At 41.7% G+C, this 25768-nt stretch overlaps 1 protein-coding gene and 1 pseudogene across 2 annotated transcripts; both read left to right on the plus strand.

The window, feature by feature from the left end:
* The first annotated feature begins 3474 nt into the window (after positions 1-3474).
* On the plus strand, positions 3475-7974 carry Ppp1r15b-ps1 (protein phosphatase 1, regulatory subunit 15B, pseudogene 1; annotated as a pseudogene).
* A 14889-nt stretch (positions 7975-22863) lies between these two features.
* On the plus strand, positions 22864-25768 carry Or6d12c (olfactory receptor family 6 subfamily D member 12C). Of its 2 annotated transcripts, XM_063286406.1 has the most exons (2): positions 22864-23000; positions 24397-25768. In XM_063286406.1, exon 2 carries the CDS (start codon positions 24470-24472, stop codon positions 25451-25453), a length of 984 nt encoding a protein of 327 aa, XP_063142476.1. In that variant the 5' UTR covers positions 22864-23000; positions 24397-24469; the 3' UTR covers positions 25454-25768. The 2 variants fall into 2 exon arrangements, with proteins under 2 accessions (XP_063142476.1, NP_001000901.1); NM_001000901.1 differs by lacking the exon at positions 22864-23000 and having other exon boundaries at positions 24470-25453.

Genomic DNA, 25768 nt, shown 5'->3' on the forward strand with positions numbered 1-25768 from the left:
CTTAGTCTAACACCAATTTCATTTAAATTTTCTATTTTATCACATCAAATTCTGCTTTTTTTGTTATTACAAAAATGGATGGCATATTCTGTAATTCCATATGGAGTCATTAATAATCTTGTGATGAAAATTCTTCCTATATTGGTGGCAATTAAGACCACAGCCTCATATATATTACGTACATGTTATAGTTTGAACAAAGTGGCTCAAATTATCTATGCATGATTTGATGTGTGTTTTTCGTGTGATTTCACAGATCCTCTAGAGGAACCAAGTGCGTCTTGAGGGTAATGTTTAGAATGGATTATTTAATTAATGAGTATTAAGAATGAAACATTTGTTTGATGCCAGATTTATGTGATTATCATACTAAAATATGAACACCCCATAAACAATAACTGTCATATTAATAATAAACTACTTTTCATCACTTACTACATTTGTTTCTCATGAAGCATGTTAGCATACAAACAGACATCATCACACCTCTAGTTTTCACTAAAATGTAAAGCCTTGAAATCAAAAGTCCCCATTACTTTCTTTCATTTTTATTGGATACATTTCTTTATTTACCAGGCTGAATTCACTCTGAGCCATAAACTGAAGGACCAACAAAAGGTCATAGGAACGATGGATTGTTAAGCTGACTAGAGTTGTAGGTTGGTTACCGTGCTGGTGAAATGCAAATAATTCAGGAGAAATTACCTCAGAGTTGAAAGAAATCAGACTGTAATAATCACATTTCTTGATATGAATTCATGGACAAGGTCAGGTCTGCATCTTAGCACTGAGGCAAAATGGATCTAATCAGTCATGTGTCATGAGACAAGCTGACTAGACAGCAACACAGGAAAACACCCGTGTCCTGGTTAGGTTATTTTTTTTAATTGAACCTCAGTAGGAGAATGGCCTCCACCAGATGGCTGGTGTATATGTCTGTAGGGCATTGTCTTCACTGTTGACTGACATGGGAGGGCCCAGCACACATGAGCAGTGCTATCCTCTTCCTCAGGCTGGTGAGCTCAGGCTGTGTGGGAAAGGCCAGTGACTGTGACCATAGGAGTCTGCCAGCAAGCCACAGCCTTCCGCCATTTCTACTTCAAGCTCCTGCCTTGGGATCCTTCCCTGGCTTCCCTTAATGAACTATAACCTGGAAGTCAAATAAACCTTTTACTTCCCAAGATGTTTCTGGTCTTGGTGTTAATCACAGCAAAGAATACCTAAGCACTGTCTTCTTATATTATAGAAAGGACAAACTGAAACAAACATTGAGTCCACAGAGGTAATTCCAACTTTACCATAATGACAAAGTGTAAGTAGTTTAAGACTTTTATTTTAGATAAAGAGGCTTTTAGTATATGAGATGATTATGACTTAAATTTTAAGAACATAGAGACAGTCTTAAATTCACAACTGCAAAATTTCAAAAGAGCAGAGGGTATGAAATAACAGCACTCCAAGTAGAGTGTAAAAATAATGACCCAATCACAAAGATGCAGTAGTGATACGTGTGTGTGTGTGTGTGTGTGTGTGCGTGTGTGTGTGTACAAAATGGTAGATTTTGTACAGGAAAAACTGCAATCGCTAGCACAAGAATAAAGAACACACAACTGTGGGAGGAAGTTCAATGTCATTGCTTCAGTTATTAACAGGGAAGAATAATAGTAAGTGTTCAGAATTGTGGGAGCCCCCAATGAACAGACAGGGCCTGAATAATTAGCACATTCTTTTATTTTGCATTTGTAGGATGCCCATTGGAACATGAGCACTTTATCATAATAGAACATTCATTGGGCTATAAACTCAGTGTCAAAACTCTTCGCAGGAATGGAAAGATAGGATGTTATTAGGCCACAGAGTAAATGAAAAAGAAACAACAAACATAGCAACAAATGAACTGAGAGAACTTACCACTTGGCTGTAAAGGACTCAGTGTAAATGACGACTTCATGACAGAAAAAATTATAAATAGAGTCTAGAAAATGCTATTCCTTGAAAGAACTGCAGGAACAAAACATACAAGGAATGGATTTTAAAGGGCATTTGCTTGTGTATTGAAATATTAGGAACTTGGTTAGCTAGAGAGAGAAGTGGGAGTGATAAAGGCCATGACAATAGAATGAAAGGTAAGGACAGAGATCAGAGGGTGTGGGAGATGTGATGGAATTGCTGTGATGTGTTGGAAACGTCTAGAAAAGACTTAGAAAGCAAGACATTTATTGGATGGTTTCCTCTTCCAGCAAATTCTCTTCAGAGTCAACTATTAACACATAGGACATTCAGGAAGTTGGAAGATACCATCTGAGACATAATTTAGGGAGGAGCATGGCAGTTGAGAAAGGCTGAAGGTGCTACCACAGTCCTCTGATTCTGTCTTGACCATGCAGCAGACATAGGAATGAGGAAGACTTTTAATAGTTCTAGCCCAAGCTCCAGTCATTTTTGATCAGTCTTAGGAGAATCCCAGGGTAGAGGCCAGAAGTAATGGTGCACACCTCTAATCTCAGCATGCATGAGGCAGAGAGGCAAGAGGATCTCTGTGAGTTCTAGGTCAGCTTGGTCTAAGAGAGAGGGGAGAGAGAGAGAGAGAGGGGAGAGAGAGAGAGAGAGAGAGAGAGAGAGAGAGAGAGAGAGAGAGAGATCTAAACTTTGAGTAGAAACCACTAAATCAACCAGCTGACCCCCTTCAGGTTTCAGAACTCAAAGGAAAAGTAGTAAAAAGGGTTTGTTTTGTGTTTTGATTTGTGCTATTTGGATTGCACTGTTTGAAGATTAAATACCCTCTTTCTCTGGTTCACTAAGTTTTAATTTTGCTGTCCCAATACTCTTGATGTGGAGCCTGCAATGGAGCACAGCTGATCTACCATGACCTATCACATCCTAAGTAAACCTGATTCTCCTGCCTCCTGCAGCTGCAGATTCCAATCTCTCCTCAGCTAGGGATGGCACGTCCTACTCACCTCCCCACTTCTTTCTGGGATTTTGTCTCATTTGAACTTGTGCAGCACACAGCCAATCTGAGTTCCTATGTACAATTGCTGTGTTGTATCTTGAAAACACTTTCCACGTTCCCATTGACCGTCTCTGACTTGAACAATCTTTCCAAACCCTCTTCCATGAAGATCCATGAACCATAGAGGAGGGGTTCAATATAGATATCCCATTCATTATTGAGCACCCTGTAGTTTATAATCTCTGCATAATGACCACAGTGTGGTGTGCACAGTGTGCTTCTGTGAGTTAATTGCCATCTATTGAAAGAAGAATATTCTTTGTTGAGGGTTAAAAGATGCACTAAACTGTGGGGGGGGGGGTGTTGGTTTGAATAAGAATGCCCTTCAGAGGCCCATAAAGTTGTAGACATATCAATTTTAATGCTTTCCTACCAGGGAGTGACACTATTAAGAGGTGTGGGCTTCGCTCTGATGCCGCTGAGCTCCGTACTCCTGCCCGTGAAGTTGCCAAGGAAAGGAGATGGAGACGGGAACACACAGGGCTCAAAGCCGCCTACCTCTCGGATGGGCTCCTGATTATGCTGCCCTTCCTTAGGGCGATCACACGCCTGCACTTCTGAGTTCCCGAAACCTTCTTCTCAACCAAATCTCGAGGACTCTGCCTGGTCCGAGCCTCAGACCAGGTACTGGACCAAATTGCATTCCCAGTTCCTTGCTCTCCCTAGCTTGCTCCAGAAGCTGCTTATTTGGAGTCAGCTTTTCGGTGGCATGATTCTGACCAGATGGCTATACTTTTCAGCAAGTTACAGCTCCCTGCGAGCTTTGAGAGGACCGGAGGAAATCAGCCGCTCCCACGTTGCAGAAATCTTTGAGTTCTCTGCGGCTGGATTTTTCTTCGGAAGACTTGGCTGTCAGTTCTCTTGATCGGCTAGAGGACGGACTCCAGTGGCAGTGCTCGTCCTCAGACCTGGAATTGAACTCAAGGCCCAGGAAAGAGCTTTAGACTCTACAGCGCACACTTTCCTCATGGAGCAGCAGCTGTGGGGAGTGGAGTTGCTGCCCCGTCCTCTTCAAACCGATCTAGTCTCCCACCAAGAACTTGGCTCTTCATCCTCTGGGCCTCTGAGCACTCAGAGCTTGGGCAATTTCAAGGTAGTTTCCTATCTCCTGAACCCTTCCTACCTGGACTGCCTTCCCCAGTTAGAGCTGCGCTGTCAGAACAGCATCTGAGGTGGCCAACTTGTGGATTTCCGAGCGCTATCCCCAGAGAGCTGTTACCTTTCTGAAGGTGGTTGTCACTCCAGCCGCTGCGTGCTGAGATGTCGGCAACTGCCTGGCGGAGGTGTCCAGCCCTCTCTACAGAAGGCCTGCCGGAAATCCACCACATTCGGATGAAACGGCTAGAATTCCTTCAGAGGCAAGAGTTACCAACCCCTGACCAAGACAATGGCTATCATAGCTTGGAGGAGGAGCACTGCCTTCTCCGGATGGACCCGCAACATTGCACAGATAAGGTAGCACAGGCTATGTCCCCTGCTGGAGCCAGCCCGCAGCCCACTGAGAAAAAAGTAGAATTGGTGGTTGAGGAAGTTTCACAGAGCCCCCAGGGAAGCAGTCTGTCTTGTGAGTTAAGTGTGCAAAAAGAATGTGAAGAGGACCACACTAATGTAATTGACTACTCAGACATAGGGGGAAACCTTCCTGTTTCTCCCAGACCAGCTTGTACCAACAAACTGATAGATTATATTTTGGGAGGAGCCTCCAGTGACTTGGACACCAGCTCCGTTTCTGAAAGTGAGGATTGGGATGAGGAACCTGAGTATGATGGTTTTGATAGTGATGGCTCCCTGTCTGAATCAGACAGGGAACAAGACTCCGAAGGGCTTCACCTTTGGAACTCTTTCTACAGTGTAGATCCTTACAACCCCCAACACTTTACAGCCACGATTCAGACTGCTGCCAGAATTGCCCCCAGAGACCCATCTGATTCAGAGAAGTCCTGGTCTGGCAACCCGGATGTAGGGAGGTCTCAGGCCACACTCCTTCCCGAGACCCCTGACCAGAGTTCTGGGGAGGAGGATGACTGGGAACCTAGTGCAGAGGAAGCAGAAAATCATAGATTGTGGAACTCTCTCTGTAATTCTGAGGACCCCTACAACCTTTTAAATTTTAAGGCTCCTTTCCAAACGTTAGGGAAGAGCTGGAAAGGCTGTGAGGACTCGAAGGCATCCTCTGGGGCCACAGTGGTCTTGTCTGGGCATCAGACCTTACTTTCTTGTAAGGCACAAGAAACTTAATTAGAGAGCCAAGAAGATAATTGTAGGGCTGTGGGCTGGGTGAGGCTCTTTTTGGTGAAAGATACACCCATATCAAGAGAAAAAAGATAACCTTCCTTGAAGAAGTTACTGAGTATTATATAAGTGGTGATGAGGGTCGCAAAGGATTATGGGAAGAATTTGCAAGGGATGGATGCAAGTTCCAGAAACGAATTCAGGAAACAGAAGTTGCCATTGGTTACTGCTTGACGTTTGAGCACAAAGAGTGTTTAGTAGACTGCAAGACCGTGTTTCAAAGGACTTCCTGTTGTACAGCAGTGCTAAGCAGAGGGAGCAGCCTGCAGCCCTCACCCACTCCATCTCTTACTTGAGAGGTTTCTCTTATAGACAAACACTGGCAGCTGTCCTTGGACATGGTTTTAAAGAAACGACTTGTTTCTAGTGATGTAGTTTAGTTATTTTTGGATAATGTGTCTCATTAGAAACACACACAACTCTAATAATGAAGGATCTCTAATCTTTAATCCTTTCTTTTCCTATATAGCTGGATGTGGGTTTTTTTTTTTTTTTGAGAGGGTCTCACTGCATTGTTGGCCTAGGTCTATGTATGTAGACAAGGTTGGCCTTGAAATCGGGATCCTTTTGCCTTTGTTTCCTGTGCCACCATGCCCAGCTGGAAGTGTTTTTAAACATCTTCTGCTAACCTGGGGTGAGAGGGGCCCTTTGAGTTTAATTCTGCACTTTCAAAATATTTCTTCTGGAGGCAGAGGCTGGTCAGGCCAGCCGGGCTATGTGGTGAGTCCTAGAGGACAAGCAGAACAGAACACAGGCTACTGTGGAGACAGAGGCAGGAGGAGAGACAGTACCAGGTCTGCCTGGAACTCAGGGAGCTCAAGGCCAGCGTGGGGCGTTTAGTGAGACCTTTTCGTTTTGAGCTCAGAATGGAACGGAGGCTGGGGATATAGCTCAGCAGCAGAGGGCCCTGCCTACATGTGAAGGCCCTGGGGTCAGTCTCCAGTACTGCAAGAAGAGAGAAAAACAGTCTTGGATAACTATAAGCTTCAAGCCTCATATTCAGTCCTATCTCAGATTATGCATACTCATCTAAAAACTGAGTTCTTGTGTGCTTTTTCTATACTAAAATCAATGGGTTTTATGTGTTTGTTTTCATATATTTGTGTGTCTGTTTTATATTTTGAAGCGGGGGATTGAAGCAGGGTCTCACTGTGACCTTGCTTATGGCAGTCTTCCTGCTTCAACCTCCTGAGTGTGGCGCTATACTTGTGTTGGTTTTTGGTTTGTTTGTTTATGTTTTGGTAGTCTAGGCTGGCCTTGAACTCATTACTTAGCCAAGGATGACTTGGAGAGATCCTCTTGTCCTCTGGATTGCACATGGCATGCACCATACATCCAGATTTGATTTTTTTCTATATCTAGGTCTATTTACGATATTTCCAAGGACTGCCACAAACCCACAAATACAGTACTTTCTAGACTGGGAAAGCCGTGTTTGCTTCTTAAAGGCACACGCAGTGTCGCCCAGCTAGGCTGCCAAACTTTAACATGTAGTATATTTGGTTCCTGTGCAACGCCATTTAGAAGGCACCTGTGTGTTGTAGCTCCAGTTGACTGGCTTTCGTAGCTCTCAAGAATGGGCAAAGATTGTAAAGCATTCTGGGAAGTGATCATTGCATTGTAGACTTTTAGTTTTTAAACTTAGAAGCCTAGAATTTTTCTAGGGGGTATCTAGGAGACATCTCAGAAATCTGTTTTATGTATCTTAAAACCAGTGTTACTTATACCCTGCCTCAGCACGGGCACTTTTCAAACCTGTCTTGGTGACCCTGTAAACTTGGATTGTGCAGTTCTGAGTTTGCAAGTATGAAATGTCAAATACAAAGGTCAAATCCAGGTCCATTGTGTTCTACCTTAGATAGAGAGAAGCAGAGCAGAAATACAGATAGAACAGTCACAAAGTCTTAGTGTCCTCCCCGAAGCTTGCTTTTGAATAGAGTGTGTGGCTTGGGCGTGCTTGTTCAGGTAGCTTCACCTCCTGTGCATGGCAGCTCTTTAGTCCCAGTCCTTACCCTGGGACTAAACGTGCACTAAAGAGAGGCGCTCTGGATTGGTCGTGAGGATGAGCTTTTCTCACAAGAACTGGCTGGGTAACTACCTCAGTTTACAATCTCCTGGTTATTCTGTCTGATGTGCTCTAAGGTCTGCCTCAGTGGTGTCAGGTGTTAATCCACACACAGTAGGAGGAGTGCAGTACCAGAAACCTTGGGCTTATTTTCGAGAACCCTCATTTCTGTGGACTTTGTGCACCTGCCTTTTGTGAACTCCAGAGAGGGCGTTGCACAGTCTGGTTTAGTGCTATGGAAATGGGCCACAGAAGCTGTGTTGTTTGGAAAGCAGGCGTGTTGACTTTAGGAAGAAAAACTGTGACAATGCGTAGACATTTCTTTTAAAACCAGAGTGCAGCTTAACACTGATTTCAGAGGATTAGGTTGTTTTTGTTTCTGAGACCCTAGCACCTGAATATTTGCAAGGGACGGGATATCTATACATTGACGATGTGTTTGAGATGTTTGAAAATCGTTCCAGTTTACACCTTCACTGTCAAATGAATAAATGACTGGTTAAAATAACCATGCCTGCAGAACAAATGGTGGCAAAGACAGAAGGGTTTTTATAAATTGACTGAAGGAGAAAAACAAAGTTACTGTCATTGTCATCCAATCCCAGGGAAAGAACACCTCAAGGCAAGGCAGGCATGGCGGTTCTAGCTGAATACTTTACACATGCAGGTCTTACAGTGGTGCTTTAGAGATCTGTGTAGCATGTGAGGCTCTGTACAGGTGGGGACCCACACTTCTGAGTGCTGAAATGTGGCAACCCTAACTTGAAATCAAAACCGTCAGATTTTATTTTTTATAATTTAAGAAAAGTAGAGATGGAATGAGTTTTGTTTTTTTTTTTTTTTGGACTGAGATTTTTTGAGTTGGCTTCAGATTAGTCATTTTACATGTAACTAATGTAGGCTTTATAGCTCAGATTACATTTGTATATAATTATTAACTAATCTGTAAATTGTAATAAATATGTTTGCAATCATTAAATGCTATGTGACATTTTTATGCAAAAAAAAGAGGTGTGGGCTTGTAAGACTAGGTATGACTTGGTTGGAGAAACTGTTTCACTGAGGGTGTGCGTTGAGGTCTCAGAAGCCCAAGCCAAGACCATTCTCTCTCTTTGCTGATTCTGGTCTGGATGTAGAATTTTTAGCTCCTTCTCCATCACCACATCTGCCTGGATGCTGTCATGCTCCCCACTATGACATCAATGAATTAAACTTCTGAAAATATAAGCAAGCCTCAATTAAATGCCTTTAGAAAAGTTGCCTCTGCACAACAATAGATCACCGAGAAATGCAATTGGTATAATAATAAACCATTAGGAATTATCTTAAATATTCATGCATCCAAATAATAGTAGTAGGTTCTGCTCCACAGAGGATAGTAATGCCAGACTCTATCTTCTCTCTCTCTTGGCTTCTACTTTGTGGAGAAGGTTCTAAATCAAACCAGACAGGGACTGCCATGACACTTGAGTCACAATTGCTCCACTGGGCTAATTTTGCCAAGCCAGTCCTCATTGTAGTTCTCACAGTTCACAGTTCACTCATGATCACTTTCCTCCTCTGGTAATGTCAATAGCAACTTTTACCACTAGGAAAGCCAGACTGAAGGGCTGAAGCTTCCAGGTGAGTAACGACTTGATTTCTCCATGTTCCGTGACTCAGGTAGGGAGAATTTGCAAGAATAAGGTCTTACAATGATCTTATGTAGGGTAACAAAGAGCAAGGACAATAGCCAGTAATATTAGTGGTTTATGGGACTCTACCGGGAAATATCTCAAATGGGGAATCGTTCATCTCAGTACCATGAATTTTATTTGCTACCAAGGTATCTAGCAGGGGTGTAATTTGCAATTTCCTCATTATAAGGTACCTCCATTTAGACACTTTTCATATATGTATGTGTCTGTGTATTTGTCAGGGGCCTCAAATAAACTGTTGTGTGGTGCCTGGTTGGTGGCTCAGTGTCTGAGAGATCTTGGGGTCCAGGTCATTTGAGACTCCTAGTCTTCCCATGGGAACTCCCTCCTCCCCAGATTCTTCAAACTTGTCCTGAATTCAATCATAGTCGTCCCTGGCTCCCATCCATTGACTGGGTGCTTGAACCTGCCTCTGACTCTTTCAGCTGCTTGTTGAGCCTCTCCAAGGGCAGCCATGCTAGTCTGCTGTCTGCAAGCACACCACAGCATCAGCACAGTGTCAGACCCTGGGACCTCCCCTTGAGCTTGATCCCAATTTGGGTCTCTCACTGGACCTCCTTTGTCTCTGGCTCTTCTCTACATTTGTCCCTGAAATTCCTTTAGACAGGAACAATCCTGGGTCAGACCTTTGACTATGGGATGGAAACCCTATTCTTCCATTTGATGTGCTGCCCCTCCCAGGAGCTGGACTCTAGAAGTTCTCCCTCCCCACTGTACAGCACTTCATCCAAGGTCCCTCCCTTTGAGTCCTGAGAGTCTCTCACCTCCAAGGTCTCCAGTACATTCTCATGGGTCCCCTCACTCCTACCTCCTCAGGTTGCCTGTTTGCATTCTTTCTGCTGGCCCTCAGGGCTTCAGTCCTGTTCCTCTCTCATATCCAGTACTTGATCATGTTTGCCCCTTTCCCTCCCTGTCCCCTCTCCCACCCAGGACCCTTTGTCTAACTGCTCCCCACATGATTGCATTCTCCTCCTTCCCAATTAAGATTTAGTCATCCTAGCTTAACCCAATGGCTTGTTAACCTTCCTGAGTTCTGTGGATTGTATCCTGGGTATTCTGTACTTTATTGGCTAATATTCACTTATTAGTGAATACATATCATACATGTCCTTTGGGGGCTGAATTATCTCACTCAGAATGATATTTTCTAATTACATCCATTTGCTTGGAAATTCATAATGTCCTTGTTCTTAACAGCCGAGTAGTATTCCATTTTGTAAATGAACCACAATTTTGGTATCCATTCTTCTAATGTTGGTCACCTGAGTTGTTTCCAGCTTCTGGCTATCCCAGATAAGGCCAGTATAGATATAGTAGAGCACCTGACACTGTGCCGTGTTGTGGCAACTTTGCATATATACCCAAGCTGTTTCTTCATGTCATTAAACAAGAGACTAGACTCAGAATTCAGCCTTATCAGCTTTCCAGTGTGGACTGAAGACCAACATGTCTCCAGGAATCATCCATGGTTCCAGCAGCAGATTTGAACTTGAAAGGCAGCATGCCTGGTGACCGAGAACTGGGTTCTCAGCCTATACAGTGTGCAGCCAGACATTGCTGGACCACACACTCACATTGTATAAGCCAAGCCAGAGAATTCTCTTTGTAACATGTGATCATTCTATTACTTGTATTTCTCTAGAGAAGTCTGGCTTACATAGTTACATAGTGTGGGATGATGTCACAGGTGAGTCAGGTACAAGGTAGAATGAGGAGGCCTGTCATTGGATGAGAAGGAAGGATGGGTGGGAGACAAGTTTGAGGGAAGGGGAGGAGACTGGAATGGAAAGAGGAAGAAGAGTCAGGAGGGACAGAGAGAGACAAGCCCTGGTGGAGACAACATGGAAACTGATGTTAAGGTTCCACGCTGCACCTTTACAGGTTGTTAAGAGTATTCTTAAGGGATGGATGTGTCTGGCTTTGAATGTTTAAGTTTCCAATTATCAATTGGAGTTAAGGTTAGGGTGTTGTGTGTTCTTTCTTGTGTAGATTTAAGTGTAAGGGAGTGTGGGGCGATTGGTCTGGGCTGCCATGGAGTTGGGATGTGTGTTTCTGGCATGGAAACCTGCCTTGGGAACTAGATAGGTAGAGAGATTGCTGCCAGGCTCTGAGAGAGGCCTTCAGCAGTGTGATATGGGATGGAGGAAAGCGGGTGAGAGGCTTTGCACTGAGATTAAGATATCAATCAGTTATCTCAGGGCACTGCAGTGCCAGATCTAGTGGGGGATAAAAGACAGTTTTCATTTTTTATAATTTTACAACAACAGTTCAGGGATCTGATTCTCTATGTGACTTTAAAAAAAATAAATCAAGTTGTGCTATACCTCTTCAGTTCTCTCTGGCATGGGGTTCATTGTGAATTCCAGGCTTGCCTCAAACTTATTCTAATCCTACTGCCTTAGTCTATTGAATGCATGGGGACAGGCATATGTGGTGTTAGCTACCTTCATCTAACCTTTGTCTCATAACAACAATATTATGGTGATCGCCTTTCTTGTTCCCACATCCAGAGTCAGCTTGACACTCAGGAGTTCTGACCCATCCTGGATCACAGTTGAAGCCCCAATCCAGCCCTAATACCTGGCCTAACTGGTACCCCTGGGACTCAAGGGATGCAGGAACCCCCATAAGGCAGAAGTACACGTTCCTTCTGGTTTGCAACTCTGCACACAGCAGAGATTGTGCTGCAACCTCCCCACAAACCATGCACACCCAGAAATAACTTGAGTCCCCAGGAGTTATGATACACCCAGCATCACAGGCTCACAGGAAGGACAGGGTCCAGTAAGAGACAGTAAGACCAATCAACAGCAGGAATAATCAGAGAGGGAAGTGGAAGAACATATGTTCATCGCAGCCTTATTTATAATAGCCAGAAACTGGAAAGAACCCAGATGCCCTTCAACAGAGGAATGGATACAGAAAATGTGGTACATCTACACAATGGAATATTACTCAGCTATCAAAAACAACGAGTTTATGAAATTCGTAGGCAAATGGTTGGAACTGGAAAATATCATCCTGAGTGAGCTAACCCACTCACAGAAAGACATACATGGTATGCACTCATTGATAAGTGGCTATTAGCCCAAATGCTTGAATTACCCTAGATCCCTAGAACAAAGGAAACTCAAGACGGATGATCAAAATGTGAATGCTTCACTCCTTCTTTAAATGAGGAAAAAGAATACCCTTGGCAGGGAAGGGAGAGGCAAAGATTAAAACAGAGACTGAAGGAACACCCATTCAGAGCCTGCCCCACAGGTGGCCCATACATATACAGCCACCCAATTAGACAAGATGGATGAAGCAAAGAAGTGCAGACCGACAGGAGCCGGATGTAGATCGCTCCTGAGAGACACAGCCAGAATACAGCAAATACAGAGGCGAATGCCAGCAGCAAACCACTGAACTGAGAATAGGTCCCCCGTTGAAGGAATCAGAGAAAGAACTGGAAGAGCTTGAAGGTGCTCGAGACCCCAAAAGTACAACAATGTCAAGCAACCAGAGCTTCCAGGGACTAAGCCACTACCTAAAGACTATACATGGACTGACCCTGGACTCTGTCCCCATAGGTAGCAATGAATATCCTAGTAAGAGCACCAGTGGAAGGGGAAGCCCTGGGTCCTGCTAAGACTGAACCCCCAGTGAACTAGACTATGCGAGGAGGGTGGCAATGGGGGGAGGTTTGGGAGGGGAACACCCACAAGGAAGGGGAGGGGGGAGGGTGATGTCTGTCCGGAAACCGGGAAAGGGAATAACACTTGAAATGTATATAAGAAATACTCAAGATAATAAAAAAATAAAAAAAAAAAAGAAACAATGTCAGGTCCTACCAATTGAAAAAAAAAAACAAAAAAAAAAAAAACCAAAAACTACTACTACTAGGCAACATCAGAACACCACTCTCCCACCACAGCAAACCCTGGATACACCAACACACCTGAAAAGCAAGATTCAGATCTAAATCCCATCACATGAAGATGATAGAGGACTTTCAGAAGGACATAAATAACTCCCTTAAAGAAATACAGGAGAACACAAGTAGGAGTGTTTAAACAGGAAACAAATGAATCTCTTAAAGAAATAGAGGAACGCATGATCAAACAGGTGATGGAATTGAACAAAATCATACAGTACCTAAAATAGAAATAGAAACATTTGATAAAACACAAAGGGAGACAACCATGGAGATGAAAAACATCGGAAAGAGAGGAGGACTCATAGATGCAAGCATAGTCAACAGAATACAAGAGATAGATGGGAGAAGCTTAGGCTTAGAAGATAACATAGAAGATATTGACAAAACAGTCAAAGAAAATATAAGAATCAAAAATCTCCTCTTTCAAAAGATTAAAGAAATCCAGGACACAAAGAAAATACCAAACCTAAGAATAATAGGTATAGAAGAGTGGGAAGATTGCCAAATCAAAGGGCCAATAAACATCCTCAACAATATAATTGAAAAAAAAAAAACTTCCCTAACTTAAAGAAAGTGATGCCCATAAACATACAGGAAGTCTATAGAACATCAAATAGATTAGAACAGAAAAATTCCTCCCATCACATGATAATGAAAAAACCTAATGCATAGAACAAAGTAAAATATTAAAAGCTGTAAGGTAAAATGTCAAATAACATATGAAAGAAGACCTATCAGAATTACACTAGACTTCTCAACAGAGACTCTAAAAGCCAGATCATGGGCAAATTGCTACAGACCATAAGGGGACAAAAATGTCAGTCCAAGCTATTATACCTAGCAAAACACTAAATTACCATGATGAAGAAACCAAGATATTCCATAACAAAACCTAATTTAAACTATCTTTCCACTAATCCTGCCCTGCCAGGATAATAGAAGGAAACCTTTAACACAAAGAGTGAAACTACACACATGAAAAAACAAGAAACAAATGGTTGGAACTGGAAAATATCATCCTGAGTGAGGTAACCCAATCACAGAAAAACACACATGGTATGCACTCATTGATAAGTGGCTATTAGCCCAAATGCTTGAATTACCCTAGATGCACAGAACAAATGAAACTCAAGACGGATGATCAAAATGTGAATGCTTCACTCCTTCTTTAAAAGGGGAACAAGAATACCCTTGGCAGGGAAGAGAGAGGCAAAGATTAAAACAGACACAGAAGGAACACCCATTCAGAGCCTGCCCCACATGTGGCCCATACATATACAGCCACCCAATTAGACAAGATGGATGAAGCAAAGAAGTGCAGGCAGACAGGAGTCAGATGTAGATCTCTCCCGAGAGACACAGCCAGAATACAGCAAATACAGAGGCGAATGCCAGCAGCAAACCACTGAAATGAGAACAGGACCCCCGTTGAAGGAATCAGAGAAAGAACTGGAAGAGCTTGAAGGGGTTGGAGACCCCTTATGAACAACAATGCCAAGCAACCAGAGCTTCCAGGGACTAAGCCACTACCTAAAGACTATACACGGACTGACCCTGGACTCTGACCTCATAGGTAGCAATGAATATCCTAGTAAGATCACCAGTGGAAGGGGAAGCCCTTGGTCCTGCTAAGACTGAACCCCCAGTGAATGTGATTGTTGGGGGGGAGGGCGGCAATGGGGTGAGGATGGGGAGGGGAACACCCATAAAGAAGGGGAGAGGGAGGGATTAGGGGGATGTTTGCCTGGAAACTGGGAAAGGGAATAACACTCGAAATGTAAATAAGAAATACTCAAGTTAATAAAAAAAATAAACAAGAAATACAACTTAAAAAAAAGAAAAAGAAAAAATAAGAAAATAATCTTCACATAACAAACCCAAAAGAAGTGAACCATACAAACATACTTGTACCTCTAACAACAAAAATAGTACTAAGAAACCATCATTGGTCCTTAATACTTCTCAACATCAATGGACTCCATTCTCCAATAAAACTACATAGGCTACCAGACTGGATACATGAACAGGACCCTGCATTTTGCTACGTACAGGAAACACTCCTCAGTGACAAAGTCAGATCCTACCCCAAAGTAAAAGGCTGGAAAATTTTTCAAAGCACATGGTCCCAAAAAACAAGTCATACTATTTTCCAATAAAATAGATGTTCAATCAAATGTTATCAAAATTTTGGAGAAGGGCACAACACTCATCAGAGGAAATATTCACCAAGATGCACTCTCAATTATGAACATCTATGCTCCAAAACAAGGGCACCCACATTTGAAAAAGAAAAGTTACTAACGCTGAAATCAAATATTCAACCTCACACAATAATAGTGGGAGAGTTCAATGCCCACTATCACAAATGGACATCATGGAAAGAGAAACTAACTAGAAACACAGTGAAACTAACAGAAGTTATGAACTGAATGGATTTAATAGATACCTACATAACATTTCATCCTAAAACAATAGATTATATCTTCTCAGCACCTTATGATACTTTCTCCAAAATTGATGATATAGTTAACAAAAACAAGCTTCAACAGATACAAGAAGATTGAAATGATTCCATGCATCCTATCAGACCACCATAGACTACGGCTGGCCTTCAAGAACAACAGAGAGCCCACATACACATGGAAGCTGAAAAGCTCTTTACTCAATGAAAACTTGGTCATAGAAGAAATAAAGAAAGAAGTTAAAGCCTTTTTAGAATTTAATGACAATGAAGGCAGAACATACCCAAACTTATGGGACACAATGAAAGCAAAACTAAGAGGAAAACTTAGAGCTCTGAGTGTCTCCATAAAGAAATTGGAGATATTATACAGTAGCAGATTAAAAGCACACCTGAAAGCTCAAGAATAGAAAGAGGCAAATATACTCAAGAGCAGTAGATGTCGGTTGGGGATTTAGCTCAGTGGTAGAGCGCTTGCTTAGCAAGCGCAAGGCCCTGGGTTCGGTCCCCAGCTCCGAAAAAAAAAAAAAAAGCAGTAGATGTCAGGAAATAATAAAACTCGGGACTGAAATCAACCAAATAGAATAAAAGAGAACTATATAAAGAATCAACAAAACCCAGGACTGGTTCTTTGAGAAAATCAGCAAGATAAATAAACCCTTACCCAGGCTAACCAGAGGGCACAGTGACAGTATCCAAATTAAGAAATTAGAATTGAAAAGAGAGACATAACAACACAAACTGTAGAAACTCAAAACATCATCAGATCCTACTACAAAAGCCTTTACTCAACAAAACTGGAAAATTAAGATGAAATAGATGATTTTTTTCAATCCTTTTTTAAAAAATTTTTCCCATCTTCATAAAATTGGGTATTTCTTATTTACATTTCAAATGTTATTCCCTTTCCTGGCTTCCAGGCCAAAATCCCCATAACTCCTCCCCCTCCCCTTCTATGTGGGTATTCCCCTCCCCATCCTCCCCCCATTACCGCCCTCTCCACAAAAATCCCGATCACTGGGGGGTCCAGCCTTGGCAGGGTCAAGGGCTTCCCCTTCCACTGGTGCTCTTACTAGGATATTCATTGCTACCTATGAGGTCAGAGTCCAGGGTCAGTCCATGTATAGTCTTTGGGTAGTGGCTTAGTCCCTGGAAGCTCTGATTGTTGGCATTGTTGTTCATATGGGGTCTCAAGCCCCTTCAGCTCTTTCAGTCCTTTCTCTGATTCCTTCAACGGGGGTCCTGTTCTCATTTCAGTGGTATAATGATGGCATTCGCCTATGTATTTGCTGTATTTTGGCTGTGTCTCTCAGGACAGATCTATATCTGGTTCCTGTCAGCCTGCACTTCTTTGTTTCATCCATCTTGTCTAATTGGGTGGCTGTATATGTATGGGCCACATGTAGGGCAGGCTCTGAATGGCCATTCCTTCAGTCTCTGTTCTAAACTTGGCCTCCCTATCCCCTCCCAAGGGTATTCTTGTTCCCCTTTTAAAGAAGGAGTAAAGCATCCACATTTTGGTCATCCTTCTTGAGTTTCATGAGTTCTGTGCATCTTGGGTAATTGGAGGATTTGGGCTAATAGCCACTTATCAATGAGTGCATACCATGTGTGTTTTTCTGTGATTGGGTTACCTCACTCAGGATAATATTTTCCAGTTCCATCCCTTTGCCTATGAATTTCATAAAGTCATTGTTTTTGATAGCTGAGTAGTATTCCATTCTGTAGATGTACCACATTTTCTGTATCCATTCCTCTGTTGAAGGGTATCTGGGTTCTTTCCAGCTTCTGCCTATTATAAATAAGGCTGTTATGAACATGGTGGAGCATGTGTCTTTGTTATATGTTAGGGCATCTTTTGGGTATATGCCCAAGAGAGGTATAGCTGGGTCCCCAGGTAGTTCAATGTCCAATTTTCTGAGGAACCTCCAGACTGATTTCCAGGATGTTTGTACCAGTCTGCAATCCCACCAACAATGGAGGAGTGTTCTTTCTCCACATCCTCGCCAGCATTTGCTGTCACTTGAGTTTTTGATCTTAGCTATTCTCACTGGACATTTTCTTGATTGATGATTGGTAGCAGAGGGTACAGCTCACTGTGGTAGCTGACCTCACTAAGCTCGTGGCATGTGGATACTCCTGAGAAGTCAGAAGAGAATACCCTCTGCCCACAGTCCAGACCCAAGAGGGAATTGCATCGTGCCAACTGTGCCTACAGGGTGCAAGGACCTAGGGGGAATCAGGAACAGGACCCTTTGATTCCTGCCTGCGCCTAGAGCTGGAAGACAGTCTCCAGAAGCACTGACACACCTGAAATCAGAGCACCTGTTCTAAGAAAAGGATGAAAGAAAACAGGAAAAAAGTTCTACAAGAGTGCTGACACAGAGGCCTACAGCAGAGTTAAGTCTCTCTCAGAAACAGCAAGAAAAGCAAACACCAGAGATAACCCAATGCCTAGAGGCAAGTACAGGAACCTAAGCTACAGAAACCAAGAATACTACTTGGCATCATCAGAGCCCAGTTCTCCCACTAAAGAAAATACTGGATATCCAAACATACCAGAAAAACAAGGTTAAGATTTAAAATCACATTTTTTGATAATGATTGAGGACTTTAATAAAGACATAAAGAACTCCCTTAAAGAAATGCAGGAAAACACAAGTAAAGAAGTAGAAGCCCCTAGAGAGGAAACACAAAAAAACCTGAAAGAATTACAGGAAAATATAACCAAACAGGTGAACGAATTGAAAATGGAAATAGAAACAATAAAGACAGCAAAAAGGGAGACAACCCTGGATATAGAAAACCTAAGGAAGAGACAAGGAGCCGTAGATACAAACATCACCAACAGAATACAAGAGATAGAAGAGAGAATCTCAGGGGCAGAAGATACCATAGAAAACATCAACACAACTGTCAAAGATAATGTGAAATGCAAAAATCTCCTAGCCCAAAACATACAGGAAATCCAGGACACAATGACAAGAACCGATCTAAGGATAATAGGTATAGAAGAAAGTAAAGACTCCCAATTGAAAGGGTCAGTAAACATATTCAACAAAATTGTAGAAGAAAACTTCCCTAACCTAAAGAAAGAGATGCCCATAAACATACATGAAGCCTACAGAACTCCACACAGATTGAACCAGAAAAGAAATTTCTCCCGTCACATAATAGTTAAAACACCAAATGCACAAAACAAAGAAAGAATACACCAGACTTCTCACCAGAGGTTATGAAAGCCAGACGATCCTGGACAGATGTCATACAGACCTTAAGAGAACATAAATGCCAGCCAAGTTACTGTATCCAGCAAAACTCTCAATTAATATAGATGGAGAAACCAAGATATTCCATGACAAAACCAAATTTACACAATATCTTTCTACAAATCTAGCCCTACATAGTATAATAGATGGAAAACTCCAACACAAGGAGAGAAACTACACCATACAGAAAGCAAGAATATAATTTCCTTGCTATGAAACCAAAAGAGAGACAAACATAATTCCACCTCTAACAACGAAAATAACAGAAAGCAACAATCACTATTCCATAATATCTCTCAGCATCAACGAACTCAATTTCCCAATAAAAGGACATACACTAGCAGACTGGATATGTAAAGAGGACCCAACATTTTGCTGCATGCAGGAAACACACCGCAGAGACAAAGACAGACACTAACTCAGAGTAAATGGCTGGAAAACAACTGTTCAAGCAAATGGCCTGAAGAAACAAGCTGGAGTTGCCATTCTAATATCCAATAAAATTGACTTTCAACAAAAAGTCATTTAAAAAGATAAGGAAGGACACTTCATATTTATCAAAGGAAAAATCCACCAAGATGAACTCTCAATCCTAAATATCTATGCTCCAAATGCAAGGGCACCTACATTCATAAGAGAAACCTTACTAAAGCTCAAAGCACACATTGCACCTCACACAATAATAGGAGGAGATTTCAACACCTCACTCTCATCACTGGACAGATCATGGAAACAGAAATTATACAGAGACATAGAGAAACTAGCAGAAGTTATGAACCAAATTGATTTAACAGATATTTATAGAAAATTCCATCTTAAATCAAAAGGATATACTTTCTTCTAAGCACCTCATGGAACCTTCTCCAAAACTGACCATATAATTGGTGGCAAAACAGGCTTCAACAGATACAAGAAGATAGAAATAATCCCATGCATCCTATCAGATCACCACACACTGAGACTGATCTTCAATAACAACAATAATGTCCAAGAGCACACATGTACCTGGAAGTTGAACAATGTTCTACTCAATGATAACCTGGTCAATGAAGAAATAAAGAAAGAAATTAAAGACTTCTTAGAATTTAATGAAAATGAAGGTATAACATTCCCAAACTTATGGGACACAATGAAAGCAGTACTAAGAGGAAAACTCATAGCTCTGAGTGCCTGCAAAATGAAACAGGAGAGAGTATATATAAGTAGCTTTACAGTCCACCTAAAAGATCTAGAACAAAAAGAAATAAATAATCCCAAGAGGAGTAGAAGGCAGGAAATAATCAAACTCGGCTGAAATCAACCAAGAAGAAATGAAAAGGACTATACAAAGAATCAACAAAACCAGGAGCTGGTTCTTTGAGAAAATCAACAAGATAGATACACGCTTAGCCAGACTAACCAGAGGTCACAAAGAGTGTATCAAAATTAACAGAATCAGAAATGAAAAGGGAGACATAACAACAGAATCTGAAGAAATTAAAAAATCATCAGATTTACTACAAAACATTACATTCAACAAAACAAGAAAATGAGGAGGAAACGGACAATTTTCTAGACAGATACCAGGTACAAAAGTTAAATAAGGAACCAAGAAAACATCTAAACAATCCCATAACTCCTAAAGAAATAGAAGCAGTTATTAAAAATCTTCCAACTAAAAAGAGCCCAGGTCCAGATGGATTCAGTGCAGAATTCTATCAGATCTTCATAGAAGGCCTCATACAAATACTGTCCAAACTATTCCACAAAATAGAAACAGACAGAGCACTAGTCAATTCCTTATATTAACCCATAATTACTCTTATACCAAAACCACACAAAGACCCAACAAAGAAAGAGAACTTCAGACCAATTTCCCTTATGAATATTGATGCAAAAACATTCAAAAAATTCTTGCAAACCAAATCCAAGAACACATCAAATTGATCATCCATCATGATCAAGTAGTCTTCATCCCAAGGATGCAGGGATGGTTTAATATATGAAAATTCATCAGTGTAATCCACTATATAAACAAATTCAAAGATAAAAACTACATGATCATTTCATTAGAGGCCGAGAAAGCATTTGACAAAATTCAACACCCCTTTATGATAAAAGTTCTGGAAAGATCAGGAATCAAGGCCCATATCTAAACATAGTAAAAGAAATATACAGCAGACTAGTTGCTAACATCAAACTAAATGGAGAAAAACTTGAAGCAATCCCACTAAAATCAGGGACTAAACAAGGCTGCCCACTCCCTCCCCACTTATTCAATATAGTACTCGAAGTCCTAGCCAGAGCAATCAGACAGTGAAAGGAGGTCAAAGAGAAACAAATTGGAAGGGAAGAAATCAAAATATCACTATTTGCAGATAATATGATAGTGTACTTAAGTGACTCCAAAAGTTCAACCAGAGAACTATTTAACCTGATAAACAACTTCAGCAAAGTGACTGGGTATAAAATTAACTCAAACAAATCAGTAGCCTTCTTCTACTCAAAGGATAAACAGGCTGAGAAAGAAATTAGGGAAATGACACCCTTCACAATAGTCCCAAATAATATAAAATACCTAGGTGCCACTTTAACCAAGCAAGTGAAAGATCTGTATGATAAGAACTTTAAGTCACCGAAGAAAGAAATTGAAGGAGATCTTAGAAGGTGGAAAGATCTCCCATGCTTGTGCAATGGCAGGATTAATATAGTAAAGATGGACATTTTGCCAAAAGCAATCTACAAATTCAATGCAATCCCCATCAAAATTCCTATTCAATTCTTTATAGAGATAGAAAAAGCAATTTGCAAATTCATTTGGAATAACAAATAACCAAGGATAGAGAAAACTATACTCAACTATAAAAGAACTTCTGGGGGAATCACCATCCCTAATTTCAAGCTGTATTACAGGGCAATACTCATAAAAATTATATGGTATTGGTACAGGGACAGGCAGATAGATCAGTGGAATAGAATTGAAGATCCAGAAATGACCTATGGTCATTTGATCTTTGACAATGGAGCTAAAACCACCCAATGGAAGAAAGATAGCATTTTCAACAAATGGTGCTGGTTCAACTGGAGGTCAGCATGTAGAAGAATGAACTGAGAACAGGACCTGGTTGGGGGGAATTAGAGGAAGTATTGAAAGAGTTGAAGGAGTTTGCAACCCCATAAGAACAACAATGCCAGCCAACCAGAGTTTCCAGTGACTAAACCACTCCCGAAAGCCTATACACGGACTGACCCAGGGCTCCAACTGCATATGTAGCAGAGAATAACCTTGTTGGGGCACCAGTGGAAAGGGAAGCCCTTGGTCTTGCCAAGGTTGGACCCCCAATGCAGGGGAGTAGGGGGGACAGTAAGAGGGATGTTGGGAGAATACGTACAGGGGAGGGATAGGAGGTGATGGGGGCTTACATACAGGAAATCGGAAAGGGGGATAACATTTGAAATATAAGTAAAGAAATATATCTAATAAAAATTAAAAAATAAACGTGTACATATATTATAAAAAGAAAGAAAAATGTCAATCCCCCCCAAAATGAAAGGGCAACCACTGTACTTCCCAATCATTATTTGTTATCAGATATAATAAAAATTTATACAAGATTACTATTATTATTATTAATCAAGTGATATTTCATTCACAACATTGTTAAGTTACCAATCATGAGGGATCCTAGAGTGTCAGGTGTGTGAGGGCTTTGTTCCACTCACTAATGAATCTTAGTGTCTCTTGGTGCTGCCCACTGGACCTGGTAGCCCCTGATTAGTGTCAAGAGACAGTCCATTACTAAACATATGCTGGAACAGATTCATGTCCCTTTCACTTCTGCTCCTTGTGTTGTAAGTATTCTCAGTCTGGGACTGTGCATGCTCTGGTTTTGGTGATGGTGAGAGAAAATTTGAGTGCCTTGGAAAGCATTTTAAAGAAAGTTTATCAATGTAGATCATATCTATGTAGGTTTATTGAGGGAAGCGTCTCCTGCCTTCTACCCTGACTGTATTATGTTCCTAGCACTAGGGTTTCTTTTTGATGCTGGCATAGGAAGGGTCTCAGGATAGGGTGTGTGACCTGGAGACTCAGGAATTCTTTTTTGGAATTTCAGACGAATTCACTTGCCAATTCTCAGAGAACAATGAGGAAATGTGTGTGGTTGTTTTTCCATAGTTACCACTCAAGATTTGCACTGAGATGTGCTTAGTTTAATGCAGTTCTTAGTCTGTTAGCTGATTGGAGGATATCGGGCAGATGTTGGATTTACCTCTGGAGAATTTATGAGCATTACAATGGAGGTGTGGATTTCCTTACGCTTCAGCTGTCAGGACCAATGTGGTGACTTTTTCCCTTAGAGTGAAAAGAGCAGAAGGCAGAGTTCCGGGTGCTGTGAGCTGCTTGTGACAATGCTGTGGCCTCAGTGTGAACAGAGCATCTTGCCATTTGTTGGCTGTAAATGGCTGTGATGTTTTTCTTCAACCTGGTTTCCCTACAGGTCTGATAACAAGATTGAGAGCATTTGCTTGTTCTAAATTAGATAGCTAAGTCTTAGGAGATTGATGTTAGTGAACCAGAATGACAAAGTGTCACATACAAGGACTCTATCCATTTACAGGGAAAGAGTATTTAACTGCAGATGTTCCTGTAGTAGCCAGAGGTTGATTTTGGATACCCCCAGTCATCACTGTTTGATGAGCTACAGTCTCCTCCTGAATGTGGGGCTCCTTGCTTCAAGTAGACTGGCTAGTGTGTCCTGTGGGCTCCTGGAGCCTGCCTGTCTGTCCTGTCCAATGCTGGACTAACAGCTGCAATTCACCACTCTCAGCTTTTTACATGGTGCTGGGAGTCTGAATTTTTGCTGTCTTGGCCTCTAGATTAAAGTAGCTATAACTGAGCCTTTAACCACCCAGCTAGAGTTAACTGTGTGGGTCTTCTAATCTAGTATTCTTCATAAGTCTGCAGATGAGACTATGAACTACAGGATTTTTTTTCTTAATAATAATATGGCCAAACATAAAAACAAATACTAAGTTACGATGAAGGAATGTATTTTGTGTAATGAATGGTTTCTGGTTGAAAATCTTTTGAGAATTTCCTATTTTATGTGTACTATGTATTTTGGTTGCCTGTGTGCATGCATACAACATGCATGTCTGGTGTTCTCAGAGGTCAGAATAGAGATCTAGATAACCTGGAACTGGAGTTCCAATGAGCTGTCATGTATAATCTGGGAACTGACCCCAGGTCCTCTGCATGAATAACTGATGCCCATAACTGCTGAGCCATCTCTTTTGTTCCTGTGACTGAAATGTTGGTTTGTCTGGCTTGTTTTGCTTTCTTCAGTTTTGTGTGGTGGGAATTAAAACCATAATATCACACTTGTTAGATAGGTCCACTACCCCTGATCTACACTCCCAGGATCAGGCTGATTTTTTAAGTTGTAGTTTTCCTTTGCAGTATTTATCTGGACCTGTGTGACGTGAATATGCTTTTACTAGAAACATGTCCCATGACTAAGTAGATAAAAGGGTGTAACCTGGATTTCTGTAAGCATTTTTTCTCAGGCTAGCATCTTAGGGTGCAGGTAATACAAGTCAGTCATAGTAATATCAGTCATTTTTGCTTCACAATGGGCAAAGTGACACATTGGATGTTCTATTTACAAATATGATTGCCTTCCCATGTCATTTACAGTTTTAGGAACACACAGTTCTCCACCTTCAGTCATGGTTCTGCAAAGACACTCAGTGACAAACAGACTGAAGAAATGGAATGGCTGATGGCAAAGGAAATAAAGAATGGGACTTTGGTCCTGGAGTTTATCTTTGATCGATTCCCTGTGGCCGAGCACCTGAGGATCCTCTTCTTCCTACTGCACTTGCTGGCCTACTTGGCCTCCCTCATGGGCAACATGCTCATAATTACCATCACCTGTGTGGACCACCGACTGCAGACGCCCATGTACTTCTTTCTCAGCACCTTCTCCTTTGTGGAGTGTTGTTTTATAACTACTGTTATCCCCCAGCTCCTCACCATCATTCTGTCAGGGAGGCAAAAGATTCCCTTTATGGCCTGCATCTCACAGGCCTTCGTCTATCTTGTCGTGGGGGCAACTCTTTTTTTCCTTATGGCTGTGTTATCCCTGGACCGCTATCTGGCCATCTGCAAACCTCTACATTATCCAACCATCATGAGCCCAAGGATGTGCTTCCTTCTCGTTACTGTCTCTTTATTTTTGGGCTTCCTCTTCATGGCCAGTCCAGTTGTGATGCTTTCCCAGTCATTTTACTGTGGTCCAAACATTATTCCTCACTTTTTCTGTGATTTTGGACCACTGGCAAATCTCTCCTGTTCAGAAACCAGGTCTATTGAGATGCTGTTTTTTACCCTTGCTATAATTGTGCTTTTTGCTTCCCTTCTGATCGCCATCTTTGCATACAGCAATATAGTAGTCACCATAGTGAGACTCCCTTCAGCCAGGGAGCGACAGAGAGCTTTTTCCACCTGCTCCTCTCATCTCATTGTCCTCTCTCTAATGTATGGCAGCTGTGCATTTATATACCTGAAGCCAAAGCAGAGAAGCAGAGTGGACACCAACAGAGAGGCTGCTCTTGTGAACACAGTAGTGACACCCCTTCTGAACCCTGTCATCTACACCCTGCATAACAAGCAGGTCCACCAGGCTCTCAGTGATGCTCTGTCCAGGGTTCAATTGCACAGATATCAGAGGAGCAACGCACCTTCCCTTTGACTTAGTCCAATACCATATTTGTTTAAATGCTCTATATTAATCATCAGGTACGTTACCATCAAATTCTGCTTGTTTATTATTACAACAATGGCTGATGTGTCCAGTAATTTCCTCTGAAGGCATTAGTAATCTTATGATGAAAAATCTTTTTATATCTGCTTTGGTGGCAATTAAGACCAAAACCTCCTATATATTACATACATTGTTACTATTTAAACAAAGTGCCTCAAGTTATCCATGCATTGGTGTGATGTGTGTTTTGGTCTGATTTCATGTATCCTGTGTAAGTGATGGGGGAAAAAAGAGAGACTTGAG

This window comes from Rattus norvegicus, chromosome 4, assembly GCF_036323735.1.
Source record: "Rattus norvegicus strain BN/NHsdMcwi chromosome 4, GRCr8, whole genome shotgun sequence".
NCBI lineage: Eukaryota > Metazoa > Chordata > Mammalia > Rodentia > Muridae > Rattus > Rattus norvegicus.